We start from the raw sequence: 22,661 nt of genomic DNA on the forward strand, positions 1-22,661 counted from the left end.
AAGCCAATTCCAAACATTTACATACTGTATGATTCTACACCTGTATGGAAGATGTTGCCAGTGGGGAAAACCAGGTAAAGGGCACATGGGAAACTCTGAATTATGTTTTACAATTGCACATGAATCTACCGTGATCTCAAAATAAAAAGTTTAATTTAAAAATCAAAGAAAAAGAGGTCTAACACTTTACTACTAATAATAAGAGACCAGAAGGTAAGGAGTCAAGAGTGGAGAATGCTTAAATTTGAGATGTGTTCACATGAAATGTAAACACACAACAGTAGATGACTGTTTAGTTATAATTAAGAGTTTATGTAACTACACATTATAAAGTCTCTCCTCTTAAGGTTGTGTTATGGATACCTGGTGACAGTTGTAGTTATTTCATCTTCCTCATTCTGTACCAGAACTTTGAAGAGCTGATTCAAAATTATAGGCAGAAAACTCATGATTGCATGAATCTTTTCCACATTCAATAAGTTCTGTAGTAAATTGGCAGAAAAAAAGGATACCAATTAAATTTGAAGCATGTCCTACATTCAAGACCTGAAACTATAAATCTATGAGAAGAAAACATAAGGAGAAAAACTTCGTGACATTAGACCGGGCAATGATTTTTTGGATATGACCCTCAAAGCTCAGGCAGCAAAGTGAAAACAGACAAATGGCATATCAAACTAAAAGTTTTCAGCACAGCCAAGGAAACACTCAATGGAGTAAAGAGACAACTTTACTCCATTGAATGGAGGAAAATATTTGCAAACCATACATCTTAGAAAGGGTTAATATCCAAAATATATAATGAACTCAAACAACTCAATAGTAAGAAAACAAATAACCCAATGAAAAAGTGGGCAAGGGACCCAAATAGACATTTCTCAAAAGAAGGTGTACAAATGGCCAACAGATACATAAAAAATGTTCAACATCATTAATCATTGGAGAAATGCAAATTAAAACCACAGTGGGACATCACCTCATATCTGTTAAAATGGCTGTTGTCAAAAAAGGTGAAAGATAATAATTATTGGAGAGGGTGTGGAGGAGAAGGAACACTTGCACATTGCTGGTAAGAATGTAAATCAGAAGAGCCACTATGGAAAACAATATGAAGGTTCCTCAAAAAATTAAAAATAGCACTACCATATAATTTAGCAATCCCACTACTGGATGTATATCCAAAGGAAATGAGATCAGTATGCTGAAGATGTCTATTCCCATCTTTACTGCAGCACTATTCACTGCAGCCAAGATATAGAATCAATCCAAGTGTCCATCAACAAATGAAATGGGTAAAGAAAATGTGGTACATAAACATAATGGAATACTATACAGCCTTAAAAAGGAAGGAAATTAGGTCATTTGCAACAACATGGAGGAACCCGGAGTATATTATGCTAAGTGAAATGAGCCAGGCACAGAAAGACAAATACCACATGATCTCATTTATATGTGGGATCTAAAAAAGTTGAATTCATAGAAGTAGAGAGTGGAATGGTGGTTACCAGGGGCTAGGGAGGGGAGTGCTGGGAGATGTTGATCAAAGGATACAAAATTTCAGCTAGATAGATAGGAGGAATATTGCACAACATGGTCACTATAGTTAATAAAAATGTGTTATATTCTTAAAAATCTCTAAGAGAGTGGATATTTAGTGTTATAACCTTAAAAATTATAAGTATGTGATATAATAAATACAGTAATTAACTCAATGAAGCTGTTACATAATGTATACATATTTCCAAACATCATACTGTATACAATAAAGGTATATAATTTTTCTTTGTTAATTAAAAAATGAATACATTAGAAAAAAATAAAGTATATTCTGCTGGTATTTTTTTCAGAACTTGAGTATGAACACTGTAGCCCACCTTTATCTGGCTTTATTCTTTATTGCAATTAGTATGGAATATAGGCATGATGGTAATGTTGCAAGGACTCGTGATTTAATAATTAATTTAGAATAAATTGATTCTGATTTTCAATTGTTTTTATTTTGGAAAAAACTGATTTTTGCTTGTCTTTTAAGTCAAGAAACAGAAACTATTCAGAAATTATGAAATAAAATCATTTATTCTCTGAATTGATAAGGTATTAAAAAATCTTGAGTAATAATTGTCTCCCAGTTTGCCCATCGGTGGAAAATGTAAAAGTCTCTTTTGCACATTTTTACCCTGGAGATCACTGAAACTGCTTGCATGTCATGTTACCTTACAAGAGCGGATGAAATTTGAGGTAGGTGACTGAGACATATCTTTCTCTCTTTTTTGGCACTCTTGGAAAAATGCATTCACATGTGGATCCTACAACAGCAAAAAAAAGTATTTATTTCTGATGACACGTAAACCGTGTTACAAACACAAACCACTGTGACGTGAGATAAGCATTTCTGTAGGATTGATGCCTCGAAGTGCAAATGCTTTATTAAGGAGTCAGAGGAACAAAGCTTTGATGTGGACATTTCTGGCCTAGTGAAGGCTCTGCATGAACTACAAAGCCCACTCTCTCTTCTATTTCATTCTAAGAGGTTTTGTTGTTCTATTCAACCACATGACAATGGCTGGAGAATTACTTCCCTTGGTTGTGCTTTTTGTGTTTAGAAAAATTTTCTTCATTTATCTTCCCACTCCTGCTTCTTCCATAGACTTCTACCAATTTCTTCTATACCATCCTTGACACACGTGACAATGCGTACTCTTTAATATCTACAGGGCATATTTTTAGGCTTAGAATGCCTGAATTAGCCCCAGATTAGAAAGTCCACAACTCATTATCTTAGAATAGAACTGACTATAACACTTGAAATTTACTTCCAGAAGGTGGTACCTGGAAAATTCTCTAAGTTCTGCCCTGAGGGTGGGAGCTACACAGTCAGGCAGTGAGATAAAGAACTTGTGTGAGGACACACTCTGAATGTTTCCCTGGCTTTCTATGATTCCAGAAAGGCATTTGTAGCTTGGGTTGGGTTTTCCTCATTTCCCTCAGGCCACTGTGTGTGTGTGCGTGTGTGTGTGTGTGCGCTATTTTCTCTTTTCTAAGTGTAGCTCTTTTTTGACTAGAGACTACTGTTTTCCCTTTAAGTATCAATTCATTGATTCGTCTATTTGCTCATTATTTATGGAAAGCTGACTGCATACCAGGGTCTTAGCAGGCACTGAGGGAGGACAGAGCAGAGGGCAAGGAAGGCCCAACCCCTTCCTCTGTGTACCTTCCATTAAGGCGGGAAGGCCAGCACGACACCACTACTTCCACACACACCTATGTAATCACATTTGATGAGCACTTCAAACACAAAGCAGATGCCATCTGGATGAGTGACAAGATGGCCCAGCTTTGTCTGTTGGGTCAGGGAACAGGGAAGGCTTCTTAGAGGAAGTGACAACTGAGCTAAGATCTGAAGGATGGGTAGGAACCAACCAGACCAACAAGGGGAAGGGGGGTGTCCACCCCCTGCAATATGGTTTGTAATAGCCACAGTGGGGGTGGGGGGTGGCAGGGAAAGGGGAGTGCAATTACTCCCCATATTGCGGGGAGTGTCCACCCCATGTGATATGGTTCATAATAGCCAGGGAGGGAGAGTGGGAGAGCTTCCCTTCCCCACTGAGGAGGGGCTGAGTGTCAAAGGAATCACTGGGTCTTGCGGGAACTAGGTGGATATTGTTTGGCTGGAGGGCCTTGGGTGTTTGAAAACTGAGGTAAATGCTGCCAGCGCGTGGGTGGTGAGAGTCGAGGTAGAGAGAGGGTGTGTCGTGGTGAGTCAGAGACCTCAGCTATTTGGAGAAAGCAGCTGGAAGCATGAGAAAGAGAAACTGAGGAGCTGCTGAGATATACAAAAATATAGGGTTTGGTGGAGATTGAGTGTTTTGTGGAACTTGACCAGGGCTGATGGCATCAGAGAAAAGATGGGTTTAAATCGTTGTGGGTGCAGGGCTAGGGATAAGAAGTCAATTGGACTTGAAGCCTCAGAGGTTGCCGAGAGAAATTTTGGTCCAACGTATATATGATGCCTGGATTATTTCATTTTTCTTATGGATCAAGTATGGCTTACAGATAAAGCAGCATGAAGCAAAAAATGAAAAGCAGATACACATTAAACTTAAGAAAGGAGAAATACATATTTTATGTACTTGTAACAATGTATAGTTTATATCTGTTGCCAGAAAACTCACATTGTGGTAAAATAAGCTGCCTTGCCACGGAAGGAATGAGTTTGTGGTAATTTAACAATGGTAATAATTATACGTGTATAGACTTTTGCACTTCATGAAATATTTCTCATTTTGATCACATTTTGAAATATTTCTCCTTTGGATCACATTTGCTACAACCTTAGGTAGCAGAGACTCTGTTGATATCGTTTCTTGATGAGGAAATAAGGATATCAGAGGTAAAGTGACTTGCCCAGGGTAATGGAGCCAGAAATTAGGTGGGGTGGCTCTCAAATGCAGTTCTGCCAACCTCATGGCCTTCCCATTAGGTGAGCCCTGGGAAAGCACTGGGGATTGGACTTGGTTTTCAGGTAAAGATCTGAAGTCTGTCTTTATTTTTTTATTATTATTTTTGAGATGCAGTTTCGCTCTTGTTGCCCAGGCTGGAGTGCAATGGCACGATCTCAGCTCAATGCAACCTCCGCCTCCCGAGTTCAAGAGATTCTCCTGCCTCAGCCTCCCGAGTGGCTGGGAATTGCAGGCATGCGTCACCATGCCTGACTAATTTTGTATTTTTAGTAGAGATGGGGTTTCTCCATGTTGGTCAGGCTGGTCTTGAACCCCCGAACTCAGGTAATCTGCCCGCCTCGGCCTCCCAAAGTCCTGGGATTACAGGAGTGAGCCACCGGGCCTGGCCTTTACTTTTAACATTTAACATTTTTAACACATGAGTGTGGTCAGTGGAAGCAAACCATACTCCAAGGGGAGTGTGATCCTATTAAATACACTTCTGGTATTTTGGTCTGAAGTTTTATGGTGTCTGGGCTTAAGGGATTAGGACATTCTATCTATCTTGAGGGAGGCATCAAATTATGCCCTTAACATTCTTCCTTTGTAGTATTCAAACACCTGCCTTTCTGACACTTCATGAAATGATTAGTCTCATCCTGTAAATAGGGGAATTACCTCATGATGCTGTGAGTTAGAGAAAATGCTAGTATTTCAGGTCAACATACTCACCTGAGTATTTACTGTTGATACAACAAATGTCGACACTTTGAAAAGTGGTTTGCCACCATCAACCCATTTAATGTCACTCCCACCATGCTGCAAAATAAAGTTTGTTTACTGTCACTGGGACAATTCGAGAGAAAGAAAATAAATAGATTGTTTAGTTTATGTTAATGTGCTGTTCTGATCCATTAATCTTGTATCAGCTACAGGTGGAAAATAAAAGATGCAAATACATTTAGCCCTATTGGTAGATGAGACCAATATGACATCGGGATCATTTTTAACAGATCATTTCCAGTGGCCATAAGCTAAACAAGAGATGTGGCATAGGTACACTTGATTCATAGCTACAAGGGACATGTCCACTATGATCTTAAGTAGCAGAGAAAGAAGATAATCTTATGCCATTAAGCTGGTGTGCTTTTTTAAAATCTTAAATTACACATTATTCAATACCTTTCCGCTTGCAGAATCTTGAAAGCTTAAATAATTAGGAGGCAGACTTGTTGCTATTGGGATGTTGTACTCTTGAGAAGCTATCTGATCGTGTTTCATCAGAGGAAGCCAAGCATATCCAACTGTGCAAAAGAATAACCAACAAAAATTCTGAGTACAAACCTCCATGGTAAGAAGTCACAGTAACGCTATCTATTATTTACGAACACTAAATTTCATGAAAAATAATTCAATAAATCAGGGCTTTGAAAACACTCTCCAAACCAATTCAGACAGAAGACATGTGACTCTGCCTCAGATTTCTTCCTGGCAGTACCTGACGTTTCCAGAGCCTCCTTCTTTTTGACATTAGCTTTTGCATTGATGTCACAGGTGACGTGATAAAAAGAAAACAAAATATGGTGTTTCTCATGGAGTTGTGTTGGTAGCTCAATTTTCACCTGCAACGAAAGAAACCATAGTTGGACTGAGATTAAAATCATTTGCTCAATATCAGAGCAAGACAAAGCATACCTTTTTAAACAATCTTTTTTTTTTTTGAGACTGCGTCTTACTCTGTCGCCTACGCTGGAGTGCAATGGCATGATCTAGGCTCACTGCAACCTCTGCCTCCTGGGTTCAAGCAATTCTCCTGCCTTAGTCTTCCCAGTAGCTGGGATTACAGGCACACATTACCATGCCAAGCTAATTTTTGTATTTTAGTAGAGATGGGGTTTCACCATGTTGGCCAGGCTGGTCTCAAACTCCTGACCTCAAGTGATCCACCTGCCTTGGCCTCCCAAAGTGCTGGGATTACAGGCATGAGCCACCACACCAGGCCTAAAAATTCTTTAACTGAAATCTAGGTCCATGTTTAATAGTGCTAGATGCACTGATTTAATGCTCAATAAATATTGTTTCTGCTAGCGGTGATGTATTCACATGTTGATATTTTTACTTTTTTATTGTGATGGATGATGATAATTTAGAATACCTAGTGTTTCTCATTAGATACTTCATGCTACTAGGGTATGGACTAAATACATGCACATACATATGCATAAACACACACACAAATGTAACTGCAGAATATAGATAAGACACACATCAAGGAACTGTCATTAAGGGACACGAATTGAATCAACAGTAAGTCCGTGCCTCCCAAAGTGTGGCTGGGGACCAGTTGCATAAGCATCACTTGGCAGTTCATTAGAAATGCAGAAGTTTTTTTTTCATTTTGGAGACAGGGTCTTGCATTTGTTGCCCAGACTAGAGTGCAGTGGTACAAACACAGCTCACTGCAGCCTTGACCTCTGGCATTTTTTTTTTTTTTTTTGAGATGGAGTCTTGCTCTGTCACCAGGCTACAGTGCAGTGGCACGATAGCTCACTGCAACCTCCGCTTCCTGGGTTCAAGTGATTCTCCTGCCTCAGCCTCCCGAGTAGCTGGGACTACAGGAGCACGCCACCACACCTAGATAATTTTTGTATTTTTTGTAGAGATAGGGTTTCACCATGTTGGCCAGGATGGTCTCAATCTCTTGACCTTGTGATCCGCCCGCCTCAGCCTCCCGAAGTGCTGGGATTACAGGCATGAGCCACTGCGGCTGGCCATAACCTCTGGCTAACTTTTTGATTTTTGTTGTTGTTCTTGTTGTAGAGACAGATGTCTTACTTTGTTGCCTAGGCTGGAGTCTCAGACATTAACCTAGACACACTCAATTGCAATCTGCCCTTTCACAGGATCCCCAGACAATTCATATGCACATTGTTGAGTAATATGGTATAGCAAATGATGCCGCTTCGGCATGGAATTGATCTCTTTTTTTAAAACTAACAAACATATCTGTGTTACTGTGAGAACTAATGAGACATTTTGGGAACTGGCCATGCTGTAGCTATACAAATAATGCTTCTGAATGAAAATAAAATTAAAATGGATCTAGGTAAACAATATACTGAATGAAGGGCATACTCCCTATTTCTGGAAAGAATTGTTTTCAACTAACTGTTTACATTTTATTGTGCTTTTGAGTTTTCAAAGCCCTGCCACGTACACCATCATTTCATTTTCCCCAGTAGCCTTGTGAAGTAGCATGGCACAGTGTTAGGAACCAGGGCTGCACGTTAGGGGGCTCTGAGTTACTGTGAAGATGGTGTGGTCAGTAAGAGGATCTTTCAGGACAAGAACCCACATCTTGGGATGATCACTTTGCATTGGAACTCCGGTAAGCTGCAGGCAGCTCAATCTCAGCAACTGAGTAGTTCCCAGAACTGTCCATATTCTCATGTGAAAAAGCTCATGGCTTTCATGAGGCTTCCAGGAAACACATGAGAATGAGAAAGATTAAAACAGTTAACAACAGTAAGAATATTAATTTTTTAAAAAATCATATATCTACAGAAAATGCATCTTCCAGACGGGCTTTGTCCACCAGTTGACCCTTTGGCCAACCAATAGCAGTAAATATTCTGTAATGTGGTCATGGTTTTTGCTTAACTGTTTTTCACTTTCTGTCCTGAATTTGTGTGGGAAAAATTAAAGAGCACTAAATGCATATGGAAGACTGAAATAATGTCAGGCAGGTAGTTTCACTGGTGTTCCTTTAATTGGTTTTTAAATGATTAATGTGCACAGTGTGGGAGACAGAAAGACAGCACCCACTAGATGTCCTGAGTGTTCTAATCCTGCCAATATGCTACCTTACCTGGTAAGTAGGACTTAGCAGATGTGACTAAGTTAAGGACCATGAGATGGGGAGATTATCCTGGATTTTCCAAATGAGCACAGTGTCATCACAAAAGTCCTTATAAGAGGAAGGCAGAGTCATAAGAGAAACGATACAGAAGCCGAGGTCAGAGTGATGGGATTGTTGGGAAGGCTCAAAAGCCAAGAAATGTGGGCAGCCTCTAGAAGCTGGAAAAGGAGATGAACTGGAATCTTCCCTAGAACCTCCTGAAGGCTCGTCACCCTGCTGCAAGCTCGATTTTAGCCCTGTGAGTCATTTCAGACTTCGTACCACCAAAACAGCAAGATAACAATTGCATGCTGTTTTAAGCTGCTAAATGGTGATAATGTGTGAAAGCAGCCATCGAAAACGTCTACAAAAGCTGTGATATTGTGAATCTCAGGCATCCCATCAGCAGGCTGCACTAGTCAGACCTTCACTTTATGGTTAGAAATTAAATTTTTTCACTGAAACTTGTTTGTCTAAAGTTGTTTGTAACGTAAGCTAACGTGTATATAGTAATTGACCATGAGCCCAATGACTTTCTATGTGTTAGAGCAGAATGGTGAAGCTTCAGGCTGTGGAGTCACATGGTCTGGTTTGATTTCTCTCACTTATTATGTGCCCTTGGTAAATTTACTTGACTTCTCTGAGCCACAGTTTTCTCATCCATCAAATAGGGAGGTAATAATAGTGCCAACTTCTTGGAATTACTGTGGGGATTAAGGGAGATGATGTGTGCATGGAATTTAGCTTGAGGCTTGGCACACAGCAGGAGTCTTGGAAGTCTGCCAGGGCAAGGCTTGTTCCCTGTCATGTTTAGAGATGATGGGATCCAAGCTCACTTAAGTTCAGGCATGTTATAAGCCATGGAATTGGCTCAGGCTCTAGTTCTCTGTTCTCTTCCTTATGACATGAAATGCTGCCATTCATTCATTGGTAAAGCTATTTAACACAATCTCTTCACTAGTCAGTGAAATAAAAGAAAAAAAATTGTTCACTGAAAAAGAAAAGAAGAAAAGATATATCCCAGCACTAAAAGCATCTTTTTTTAAAATTTAAATTTTAATTTTTTTAGTTGAGATGGAGTCTTGCTCTGTTGCCAGGATGGAGTGCAGCGAGTGGCATGATCTCAGCTCACCACAATCTCCGACTCCCTGGTTCAAGTGAGTCTCCTGCCTCAGCCTCCCGAGTAGCTGGGATTACAGGCACGTGCCACCATGCCCAGCTAATTTTTGTATTTTTAGTAGAGATGGGGTTTCACCATGTTGGCCAGGATGGTCTTGATCTCCTGACCTTGTGATCCGCCTGCCTCGGCCTCCCAAAGTGCTGGGATTACAGGCGTCAGCCACTATACCCGGCCAGCATTCCATTTTTTTTAAAAGGTCACTCCTGTCCTGAAATACATGAATTTGCAACGTACTCCTGGAACAACTGCCAATTAATATAGTTTAGAAATATTGGTAAGTACATACCTGCCAAGGCATGTCCTTAGTCTAATGAGGTCTAGAGAGAGTGTTTTTCACTGCACGGTTATCTGAACATTCACCCACCTTTCTTAGGAACCGCTGGGGGCAGTGGAGGGCTAGCTCTTACCTCATCTGAGAAATCCGGATTCTGAGAGTGGTGCAGAACTGCTGTGTAGGCGGCTGAGGTGAAGAGGGGCCCTCCAGGTTTTCCATAAATACACTGTTTGAAAAGTTATGAGTTGAACAATTATGAGTGTCTGAAATTATCCCTGGGTGAAAAAAAGTCCATAACTCTTCAGTACCAATCCTGGGACAATGGCAAACTTTGTGATAACTTGCCAGGCTAAGCTGGCATCTAATTAACCTTGAACTTCTTTGGCCTACTACCCTGCATTTATTATACAATGAAAGCTGCTGAAGATAATTTGATGGCTTTCATTCATCGTATAGTTACTACGCCAGGGCCAAATACCTGTGAGACAGGAATAATACAGGGTGGCCACAGGAGAACAGAAAATTCCAGACAGAGGTTTCACATGCCTAGCAAAAAGGATACTGTTGAAACAGCTGCATAAGTCAGTGGCCAATAAGACCCTAAAAAATGAGATGTGGGCCAAGCTGGTTAAGACCAACTGTACCCAGCATGGTGCTGGATTTGACCTAGGTTTCTCCTAGGACCTCATTATATGCTCATTGACATACTAAATCACACTAGCACCAGTACCTGGGCAGTTCTAAAGTTTCTTTCAAAATCTTCATGAATGTAAAGAAACCCATAAAGATAGAAGCCCTAAACCTTTTTGCAGATGACTATCTCTCTTGAGTACACCCACGCTCTTCTTTCCTGAGTGTGTTCTTTTTGCTTTGCAGTAAATCTCTGTACTTTCACTATTTTCTGAGTCATCCTTGAAATCCTTCTCATGACAGTGTCAAGAGCCTATTCACTGGCTGGGGCTGGGGTCCTAAATACACTGTTGAAGAAGTTATGAATTGAACAATTATGAGTGCCTGAAATTATCCCTGAGTGAAAATAAAAGGCCATAACTCTTCAGTTACCAACCCCAGGAAAATAACAATGACTCAGACAATGACCTGGGACAACGGTCAGTGTTTGGGGACCTCCCCTAGCCTATGGGTATCACCTGGACCAATCTGACTCTTGATTTACATTGAATAAGGGCTAACTTGTTTAAGACTGATTCCTGTAGAATGGCTTCCTGAATAGGCCCTGATATGGTCAGGCTTTTCTCCCCACCCAAATCTCATCTTGAATTATAATCCCCAAATGCCAAGGAAAGGAAGTGACTGGATCCTGGGGCCGTTTCCCCCATGCTGTTCTCATGACAGTGAATAAATTCTCAAGCGATCTGATAGTTTTATAAATGGCAGTTTTTCCTGCACTCACACATGCTCTCTCTCTCTCACCTGCCACCATGTAAGACATGCCTCTTTCCCTTCCACCATAACTGTAAGTTTGCTGAGGCCTCCTCAGCCATGCAGAAACTGTGAGTCTATTAAATCTCTTTTCTTTATAAATTACCCAGTCTCGGGTAGTATCTTTATAGCAGTGTGAGAATGGAGTGATACGGGCCCCATGGAACCAGCTTTGGTCTAGAGTTAAGGTCTTGTGCAACCACAAGGCTTGGATGGACCCCAGCTCCTGATACGCCAGCTTCCAGGATAGGGCTGGTTACCATCTCTGCCACAGCATGCTACTATTCTGTCCAGCCCCAAATCAGGCCAGGGCTGTGATATGGCACTTCCTTATAACTTATAAGCCCCCTTTGTCCAAAGCTCAGGACCCCTCTTCTGGAGTCTGACAGTTAGCTTTGCTGTATCTGTGTGTGGTATTTTAGAATGCAGTGAAGCAAGGGACGCACATGTGATTGTTATTCTTTTCTAGAATTTTCCTCACAAAAACACTGCTCTACAGGCCAAACGTGCTTGTCATCTGGTCATTGCCTCTGTTTGCCTGACAATTATATTTCACTTGAATTTTTCTCTCCTGATGCTAACACTATTTTGGAGTTGGGTGCCAGTGGATGCTGACAGTGGCTCAAGACCTTTTTTTTTTTAAAAAAAAAAAAAAAAGACTCTTTTTTATATTTACCTGAATTAATTGCCTGATTAATTCAATCACTCAAATTGATTATTGTTCTTCTGAATAATGCCACAAATTAGAGGACTCAATTTGTACCAGGCAGAGTGCTTTAAGAGACTACCACAGAGAATGGTGGGGGTTAGTTAGAAATTAGTTTTGTCCTCTACTACCTCATTCCTTTGATTTGCCGAAGCTGGTAAGATTGGCAGCAGGCCCACTACAAATAATTTCCCCTTCAATTTTTATGGGTTACTTTATGTTGTTTGAAATCCCTAAAATAAAAACCACATACTATATATCAAATATGAACTCTAAAAAATGCCATCCAGTTGCAGCTTTGTAGAGTGAAACACCACAGTTCCTACAAACCTCATAGTTTTATGGATCTTACTAAATCATGTGATCAGCAACCGGGACTGACTTCCCAGAGCCATTTTTCCGGTTCCTCAGGCACTTACTTGGCCACGTGCACCTTCCATAACTGTGAGCATCCCACGGGTCCCCCACATTAGCTATTGGGCCAGTATGCGGCAGTGCTTCTGCGCACACCATACGAGGGCCGGCTGGGGTGTTCTGTTTTAAATCAAGCACGCCGAATCGAGAGGCAGGCTAATCTTTGAAAAAGGCAACGTTTTCCACAGGGGAGTCTTGGCATTTATTTCACATGAGAATGGTTTCCTTTTTTCCCAAGTCGTGAAAAGCTAAACGAGCTATGAGACAGGAATTTCTAATAGATCTAGTTAATGAGGACTGTTAAATCAGGTATGTTTCAGATCTAAAACAAATGTATTAAATTACTGCTCTTTCAACCACACTCACATAAAAAGCCCTGCAATGGTGGAAAGAATCCCTGCACCTGCCTTCCCACTTTATGCTAGGTCCCTTTGCTGACTTGGCTCACCTTCAGGGGCTTGGCACTTTCTTCATCTGAATTTTTGAATTCAATGCACACAGTTATATTCCGTGCCTGAAATTACGGAGAGAAAAAATGGAAATTGTAATTTCCTATCAAATAACATAAAAAAACCAAGTGCCTAAAATAAGTAGCTTCTAATTAATCCGAAAAATGTAAAATACCCAACATTTTCTTGTGACATTATCCATAATGTTCTGAAATAACAGAAGGATCTGGAAAGTGTACTTAAAAGGGAAGTAAAAGCTCATATTGAAAGGGGGCAGGCCTGCTATTTTTAGAATATCTTAAGAAACTAAAAAAAAGTCTAGAACAAAATTATTTAAGACTGATTTAGAAAAGATTATTAATATTCTACAAAACTGCATCCTTAAACACTTCTAAGATAAAACTCATCAGTGCCTCTTACTAAACATCTTCTCCAAACGGTTTTCTATGACAAGAGTGTTGCCCTATAGTAATTTGTATTTGCACATTCAGGAACTATCTTATATGGTCTAAATACGGTGAAAAGAAAAGATGATATCTCAGAAACTTATATCATACCTTGTTGAAGCATTTCTGGCTATCATACTTGAGGTGTTTGGGGTAAATATAAATTTGATTTTTATATACTCTGTAAGGCCGACAATACTTTGTTGAATCGTAAACAAATTCTTCCACCTCCACTGTGGGTTCTGTTTGAGCCATCATGTTGAAAGGCTTGACAGGGATAAAGGACGATGTTACACAATCTTAAAAAATCAGAAAATAAGAGTTTGTCATTTAATATGGTTCTTTTAAAGTGAACAATAGTTAACATGTTTTAAAATGAACCCACTCAAGATAGAAACTCCTGGCTTGTACACCAATTGATATTAGCTTATGCTAGCATGAGAAATTTGTAGGAGGTGGGCATGGCAGATTAACAAGCTACGTATTTAATATTAAAACTGATGTCTCAGAAAAAAACAGTAAATCTTTTAGACGGATTTATAACTATTTTCTTTTTGTATTAAGCTTCCCATAAAAATAAATTTTAACTAATGAACCTCTGAACATAGTAGCCAGATATTATAAAAAATAATCCACCAATCTTTGCTATAACACTATAAAAATAATACATATTCTGATACATGACTGAAAAAAGCTTTGTCCAATAGATCTATTACTGATAGTACCAGATAGATTAATAGCAATATCTCTCTAAATATCTCTCTACAGAATGGATTTCACAGCATGGGCCTGAAGCCCCTCTCTTCATCAGTAGATACGGTTTATTTATTTTTCTCTTCAGTTTCTACCACCTTTTAAAACCTACCCTTGGAGGAAGAGCTTAAGAAATAGTGATTAGGAATTTATAAATCAAAACTTCTGTCACCAAACAGTTTGAAGCCTGAAGTTGTGGTACTGAAAGACCAAGGCCTTCTACCTCCCTTTACCCCACCTGGAATCTGACTGTGTTCTAAAAAGCAAAATGATTAGCTACGAATGCTTGAGAATCAGATTACTGTTTTCTTTTTTCAAAAACCAATTATGATATTTTTATTATGTGTTCAAATTTCTCTAAGATTCTACCATTCTTCCAAAGAGAATATTGAGTGCCTCATTTGTCATGTTTCATTTCCATATCAGGTAGAGGAAATGACTTGGTTTATCCTCTGCTTTTTCACACCAATCAATATAAAAATGATTTTGAACCATGGCTTAAGTTAGAATGCTCATTACATTTCATATTAAAATGACTTGTAGAAAGTTACTAGGATGGAAAACTTAATACTGCAGTGGAAATCCAAATATCCCATGGCAATAGTCTTTTCCCTGTTTAGAGTTCATTATAGGAGGCCTTTATTCTTTTTTTTTTTTTCGCATTGCTGAAAAAGTCACTAAAGGGTAGAATCAGAAATAGCCAAACAAACCACTTTTACCACTTAAAAATTAAATTCTGAAACTCTTTTATAAATAAAGCTTAAAAAACTCCTTCTAAAATTGAGTTTTTTTACTGACAATACTTTTGACCATATTCTGAAAAAAATATATGTTCTCTGTATAATAACAGAGTCTGACAACATTTCAGTTATAATCATTGCATGGCCACTTGAGTGGCTACACAGTGTTCAGAGTAACCCTCTGGAAGCACAATATGGCAGAACTAGCCTCTATTTTGAGTGAGAGGAACTCCCTCAATGGGAGAACATATTGTCCCATTATGGATTATTGGTTTGTTAATCTATCCAAATCTGACTTTCCTCCTCTGAAACCCTCTGGGGTTTTGAGGATTAAATGACATAATTTAATACCTTGTTAGGTGCATGGTGCATACCAGGTAAGTAAGTGTTAGGTTACCCTGAATATAGTTCTTGCCCTACAAAACTCATCATCTGTCTTAGTGAAGCAAAAAGAAGCTCCACATTTCTGTAGCATCATGAATTCCAAATATTTCAACTTTTGGGAAAAAAAAAAAACCCAAAACCTTGTAACCAACCAACTAGCCAACCAACCAACCAACCAACCAAAAAAACCCACTAAATATTCAATATTCAAAACTCTGCAACCAAACCATGACATCATCATCATACTTGGATGCTCCAAGGGAACGTTGTCAACAGCAATATCCAGGCTTCCAGGAATGGTCTGCATTTTGCTTATTCTGTCGGCCCTGTAAGAGTGCATGAGCAAAGGACACACACACACACACACACACACACACACACACACACACACACACACAGAGTATTATTCCAATTTTCAAGGAAAAAGCAGTCATCTATAATTCTGAGCTTTGTTAAGGGTAAACAGCAGACTCCCAAATAATCTTGTGAATGATTTTATTTAGCTAGTTTAATTTTGCAAACTAAAATACATGTGATATTGCAAATAAAAATACAAATCAGGGAGGGGTCAAGTGACAGATTTTCTGAAAAAGATTTTAAATTTATTTCCTTCTACTTCAGATAACACAAAAATCAAAAAAGTACAAGAGTAAATTATAGAGTTTTTATTAACAAAAGCTAATAGTATTTAAACTGGCTTGAGTAACACATTCTCATAATGAATTTTAAGAAGTTTTGAGAGCAAGCTTGGTCTTTGCTACAATCGCTAAGTGGATGGTCCATATTCTTCCTCTTCACCAACAAACAAGGAGGACAGGGACCCTTCCCCGAGCCCTGTTTCTTCTGCTCTCTCCCACTCCTATAGTGCTCTCTCCCACTCCCCTTCCCCACCTGTCTCCCACTCACATGCACTCCCTGGCTCAAGTCCTTGCATTTCCCTCCCACTCTCTCTCTATTAAAATCTCGCCAATCTTCCTTTAGAGTAAAGTGGAAGCTGCTGGTAACAGTCGCAAGTGTTATCCTTCTCAGGAAATCTACTTCGACAGGTGGGATAATTACAGTGATGGGTCAGAGTCAGCTCTTCTCAGCTTGTGAGAGCTGAATGTTCAATTTTTAGGAATTTTGCTTGACAGCTAAACACAGCCGTTAATAGAAATTAAGTTACATAAACTTATCATTAAAGAAGTTATATTAAACACAAAGGTAATAAGTATTCAAAATTCACGACTTTCTGATTATTTTACTACATGGTAAGATTATCTGTACATCTCTAAGTTTATGGTGGAAATGCTCTATTAGGGTGCACATCTCTTCCTAACCCTATGTTCAGTGAAGCCTCATTGATAGGTTGGAATCAGCAATGGTAGGAGAGTTTACACCATAGACACCGGCCATCAGTAGAAGTCCGTTGTTTCCTTAAAGAGTTGCTTGTGAAACATTTGTCAGCACACCACTGAGAATAAAGGCCATAAAGTGTGAGGCTGACATGAATAATTTAATGTCAGCGTTGCATTGTGTATTCTAGGGTGCCCCCTTAAATTAGACAGTAATAATTTTCCTTGCTATTCACTGATAACATGGGTTTTGTAAGAGTTTGTTTTTTTATGTTTATAACAGATCACCCCAGAACCTTCTGCCTATTCTCTTCTGCTCAGCATTACAGCCTTTCATGCTTCAGCATACTGGCAAAAAGTAAAGAGGAAAGGCTAGGCCTTAGGAAGCCTATGGTATGGATTTTGGCCAGGATGTTTGATTACTTTAAAGGGGAGTCTCTGAAGTGGATCCTCTGACCCCAGCTGATCTCTCTCAGCCCATGCCATGTGTGGAAGAGATAAGCTTTCTCACTCAGATGTGCTCAAATTGTGGACTCAGGAGTACAATTACTATAGCAGTGTTGTTATTTTAAACCATTAAGTTTTGAGGTGGTTTGTTACACAGCAATAAATAACTGACATAGTTTAACATTTCACAGTCCTTCCATATAATTCTAGCAATTTTTACTTTTGTGGTGCTATTTGGGCATATGTGAAGTCACCTGAAAAATATCCGCTTTCTGGAGGTTTGGGTGTTCGAGAATGAGATCCTCAGGTATTTATGAAGTGATAAAAAATCAACATGGCTGATTTATGTTAATTTTGAGAGTATAAAAAAAACATACCTTCTATAATCTGATACTAGTTTAACTAGGTCCTCAGTTGAAATCTTGCTACTTTCTTGTCTAAACAATGGTGAAAATCTTGAGTCTCTGTCCACATTTCCCTGGTTGTCCTTAAATACTGATCTAAAAGAAAATATTTATTCAGGTTGGTAGTTGGATATTGTTTATAAAGTTGTGTTTTTAACGTGACTATATTAACTAAACTTCTCATTTATAATCAGAGAAACTCTAAGAACTTATAAAATAAAAAGACAGAAAACTTTTACAAATGCTTCATTTATACAGTTTATTTTTGTTATCTTTAATTTATTATTTTTAACTCTGTATCCGAAGTGATAACATTCCATATTACAACTATATTTTTTATCATGTCTCACATTTAATAACTTGTATCAAAACCTTGGAGTATCAGGGAAGTGGAGAAGAATAGGAACACAAGTTAGTCTTTTAAATTATTTTTCCAAGACACCTTAAACCTGGGCAGGACAGAGTCACTTCAATTTGGGTGGCACTACTAGGATTTACGAGTGGTGGAACAGGGATAAGGTTGTATATGTGAGTGTGGAAGGCCATACTCTTGACACAATTTCATGGAGCTAAATGTGCCCATGTCCTAACTTTTAGGACAGAGACAAAGATAATATGGAAGGCACCTGAGTCAGACTGTTGTTTTAAAGAAAGAGAACACCATGAATCTGAGCCACTTATTTCCTTCCTTGGTCTGTTTCATTGGAACCAAGGAAAGGTAGGCTTAGTTGAAACACATAAATAGCTTTTGTCCAAATAATATAGTAATGTCAGGCAATACTTGCTTCATATAGGTACCATGCTTAGATGTCAGTTTTACATGAAGTTCCTCATATCTCGTCACACAATGTGTGGTCAAAAAAAAATAGATCCATGTATTTTCTTCAATGTTAGAGAAATATTGAATTTTTACTTCAGTGTTAGAGAAATATTGAATTCTTACTTCTTTTAATGTAATGTTTTATCACTCTTTAAGTTAACTGAAGAATTCATTGCACAGGCTGAAATGGCCATTTAAATGGATATCAGATTAAATAGCTTTAGTGTTAAACAGAACACCAAAAGAAAATAGGCCAAGGTTTTATCAGGATGATATTTTCAGACTCCTTCAACTTGCCTCCTCATTTTTTCTCTGTTAAGTAGTGAATGAGGAAGGTAAAAAGGCAAATAACGCTGGGGAGACAGAATAAAAATATTAAACATGAATATTAGTTTTATTTAAATATTATAAAGGGCGTTTGTTTCAGTGCATCACATGTTGAAACTAACATGATACAATTCCCAGTATGAAAGGAAGTTAAACTGAGCTTGAACAATAGCTTTTTAATTAGTGACTTCCATTTATTGATAGATGTGAATTGTGGAACTCGATTTGCTCTTATCCACAACTCTGTCATGGAAATTGCTCACTTACATTGGACACTTTTCATAAAGAGAATGAAGAGTACAGCACCATGGGAGAAGTTTTGCTCACAGTGCCATACAACATGTGGTTGCTCAATAAATATATAACTGGTGGCTGGGCGCGGTGGCTCACGCCTGTAATCCCGGCACTTTGGGAGGCTGAGGTCGGGGGATTACGAGGTCAGGAGATTCAGACCAGCCTGGTTAACATGGTGAAAGCCCGTCTCTACTAAAAATACAAAAATTAGCCGGGCATGGTGGCATGCACCTGTAATCCCAACTAGTTAGGCTGAGGCAGGAGAATCGCTTGAACCTGGGGGGCGAAGGTTGCAGTGAGCCGAGATTGTGCCACTGCACTTCAGCCTGGTGACAGAGCGAGACTCCGTCTCAAAAAAATGTGTGTATATATATATATATATATCTGGCAGGAGAAAAAATAACTGATTCATTTACATAGATGGTTTTGTGATGGCTGGAACGCTGTGCCTAGTTCCAACTGCTACAGTTGAGCAATGATCAGTATATTGCGAGGGTCTCAGCACCATGATCTTTGGGGTATGATTGTAGGAATCATGAAATATGGCCCAGCCATTTGAAAACCCTTTGTGTAAGCTTTTCGTTTTCTTGCCCAAAGGAAAAGAACCTTAGGTGTCCCTGATAGATTCATTCACAAACAGCATGAATAACCATGATGTGCAGAATGAAGCAGACATATTTTTTTTGTGTGTGTGGATATGGAAGAAAACACATAAAAGTGGTTTTCAGATAGCTGAAGATTATTTTGAAAAATAGATTATTTAATAATTAGACCTCTAAAGAGACAGACAGAAGGAAGCACTGTGGGATGTACTTGGGTTTTTGTCCCTGGAAAGAGTCAAACAGAAGTTGGATGACCATTTGTTGAAGACGTTGTCAGTATGGGAATCTTAAATGACAGCTGCACTGTGCACCTTCCATAATTGTAGAGATACGAGAATGAAATGTTTATTTTAATTTTGCTTAATTAAAAAAATTCAGTGTTGAGTGCTGGTCCACTTAGAATATCAAATGAGGTAGTCAAGGAAATCACAAAAGAGTCCTGGCAAGGATGCTGGCACCTAGGATTCTGGGGCTGATATGCATGGAAAGAGATCCATTCACAACCTGACACATTTGGAAGGGTCAATTTTCTCCCGAGTCAATGAGTATAAAATACCCTGTGTAGTCATCTGTATGTGTTCTCTATTCCTCCCCCAAGGATAACCTTTTCACTGTAAAATGGTACTGCAGCTGGTGCCAAATATAAGAATACCAAATTAATTTCAGAAAAAAATGTTGTTCACCGTGATGAGCACCTGTACGTACTGCAGTGGGTGGGATGATTAAATGTGGGTAAAAATATGGTCATAATCTACATTGTCAGTTCTACTCTTCTAATGACAGTTGATTGTAAGGGCCAACATGTCTTAGGGCACACCGAAATCTACACTGCGAAACAAACTGCAATCTAGAAAGCGTAACAGGAAGGAGCAGTAGCCTCAGAATCAGGGTATCAATTAGGTATTGAAGTATGTCAGGAAGCTGGTAAAGACATGGGCAACAACCAGCCTTCCTCTGATGCTGTGCACATTTATTTGAAGCAGTTTCCACATTGTGAAAGAGAAATTAAAATCTTTGGCTGGATCTTTTATACTTTTTTGTGGTTAGCTAATCCAAGTGGTCTGACATGATATCTTTAGAATTGTGCTGCTAACTACTTTGCTCAGTTGTGAGAAATTTATGTGGAAGTAAATCACATATGTATATACACAGGTTGGTGGTGTTTCCTAACCTACAACCAGACCACTAACTGGGCGTTAATATGGTCTAAGCTTGTGGTTTCATTGGCTTTCCTATCCAAGGAATAATTTCAATAGTCAGTAATACTGTCAGCCTCCCTAGAGACTTCATCTGTCTTCCTTCCAGCATATTTAATTAGACAACTTCAAAGCAGGATTGTCACTTCTCCTAACTTCTCAGGTTCTTTCAATAATGGGTAATTCTTTGACTTCTCTCCTTTATATTGTTCTTCACTGCCCCAAATTTATCAGAAAAGGGGACTTGGTGAGGTAGATATGATCTCTGTAAGTGACTTTTAGTAATAATAATACTAGAAAAAATAATTTCTAAAAATAACAATCTTTTATTGGGTACATATCTGTGCTCCTTATTCCTTATAACAGTAAATTAGATATTCTTATTTTCCTCTTTTGTAGATTAAAAAAATAGATAAAGTCAGGTTATAAGTAACTTGCCCAAGCTCACTTGGCTAATAAAGGATAGAGCGGGTTTTTTTTTCTTTTTTTAGAGACAAGGTCTCACTCTGTTGCCCAGGCTGGAGTGCAGTGGTGCTATCATAGTTCATTGCAACTTCCAGCTTCTGGGCTCATCTCTGATGATTCTAATACTCCCATCTCAGCCTCCTGAGTAGCTAGGACTACAGGTGTATGCTACCACCCTTGGTTAATTTTTTACAAGTTGTTTTTAGAGATTGGGTCTCACTATGTTGCCCAGGCTGGTCTAGAATTCCTGACCTTAAGCGAACCTCCAGGAGACCTTGGCCTCCTAAGGTATTGGGATTATAGGTATGCCCCACCATGCCTGGCCAGAGTTAGGATATTTTGAGCTCAGCTCTGTCTGGTTCTAAAATGCCTGTTTCTAAAACCTCAGAGCAATGTTGGATCCTTAAAGTGAAAAATGTGTGCACTATTGTAATTTTGTTATACTGGAATATTTCACAACAGACATCTTGCCTCTACTTGCCCCAGTAGGTTTTCTGGAGGGAACTGAGAATGCTTAACAATACCAAAAATGTTTAATCAGTGAATTATAATTAGTTAACCTTTGTCTTAAAGCTTATGAGAAATAAAAACAAATTCATTATAAAGGGTTCTGCAAATCTAAATACCATCTTTTTCATGCAGAATGTCCTGGCATTAGTTGTTCCCATAGAAAGAGATAGAAAAGGGAGGATAAAGTACTATTCATGATCTATTTTACGCCAAATGCTTGTGCACTTGAGATTGCACATACTGCTCATAACACAGGTATTGTCAGCTTCAATTTATAGCTGGGGACCCAGAGTCATGGAGAAGAAACTTGTTCCAAGTCACAGTAAGTAGTGGCCTGATCTGCAACGTTTATTAGACTCCCAGGCCTGGACTCTCCCTCCCTTGCTATGACGCTGCCTTAGGGCAAACTAATTCCTGGAGACTGCATGAATCTATCTTGATTTACTGCTGCCCAAACTTCCACATTTCTCCTTCCTACTCATCTCCAACTTTAAATAACAACCTCAAAATTATGACAAATATTGGTGAGTTTACTCTGGATATACATCACTGGGAACTGTGAGACTTAAAAATGGCATAATTAACAGGTTCTCCCTTTCTTCTGGATGCTAAAGTTGGATACATTGAGATAATGTTAGCAAAGTTCAAATGAATACTTGATGGGCTGTCTTATTTGCCACCACACCTGGCTAATTTTTGTATTTTTAGTAGAGACAGAGCTTCACCACGTTGGCCAGGCTGGTCTCGAACTCCTGACCTCGGGATCCGCCTGTCTTGGCCTCCCAAAGTGCTGGGATTACAGGCGTGAGCCACCATGCCCGGCCGGTAGCTCTAACCTTTCTTAGTTCATTCAGTATGCACATTGATGACCTTTTAGCCTTATGAGTCTATGCCAGGCTCTTCCTCACTTAAGAAATTCTTACACTAATAAGGATATAAAGAGATTGATGAGGACAATAATAATTGATGATTAAACAGTTCTGAAAAGCAATTATGGTTCTTCATGATGAGGTCATGCATCCAAGTGAATGATGTGTCCATCTATGTCCACAGAACTCAGACTTTCTTTCAGAGGCAACTGGTACTGATAAATTTGGCTGGGCTGAACAGTATCAAAATCAAAATGAGTTTAAATGATT

At 39.0% G+C, this 22,661-nt stretch overlaps 1 protein-coding gene across 11 annotated transcripts in view; it reads right to left on the reverse strand.

Moving 5' to 3' along the window:
- The window catches only part of DOCK10 (dedicator of cytokinesis 10), a 281,316-nt gene that overhangs the window by 74,652 nt on the left and 184,003 nt on the right, over window positions 1–22,661 (reverse strand). For all 11 annotated transcript variants that reach the window (XM_055380571.2, XM_063695244.1, XM_055380574.2 and 8 more), the window contains exons 15-24: window positions 17,282–17,404; window positions 15,370–15,449; window positions 13,358–13,545; window positions 12,800–12,865; window positions 9,925–10,017; window positions 5,938–6,061; window positions 5,622–5,743; window positions 5,172–5,258; window positions 2,214–2,306; window positions 364–482 (exon numbers count right to left, since the gene is read on the reverse strand). In XM_055380571.2, coding sequence (XP_055236546.1) covers window positions 364–482; window positions 2,214–2,306; window positions 5,172–5,258; window positions 5,622–5,743; window positions 5,938–6,061; window positions 9,925–10,017; window positions 12,800–12,865; window positions 13,358–13,545; window positions 15,370–15,449; window positions 17,282–17,404 — 1,095 coding nt within the window. The remainder of the gene's footprint in view (window positions 1–363; window positions 483–2,213; window positions 2,307–5,171; window positions 5,259–5,621; window positions 5,744–5,937; window positions 6,062–9,924; window positions 10,018–12,799; window positions 12,866–13,357; window positions 13,546–15,369; window positions 15,450–17,281; window positions 17,405–22,661) is intronic.

The sequence above is a fragment of the Gorilla gorilla genome, chromosome 11, assembly GCF_029281585.2.
Source record: "Gorilla gorilla gorilla isolate KB3781 chromosome 11, NHGRI_mGorGor1-v2.1_pri, whole genome shotgun sequence".
In the NCBI taxonomy this organism is placed as follows: domain Eukaryota; kingdom Metazoa; phylum Chordata; class Mammalia; order Primates; family Hominidae; genus Gorilla; species Gorilla gorilla.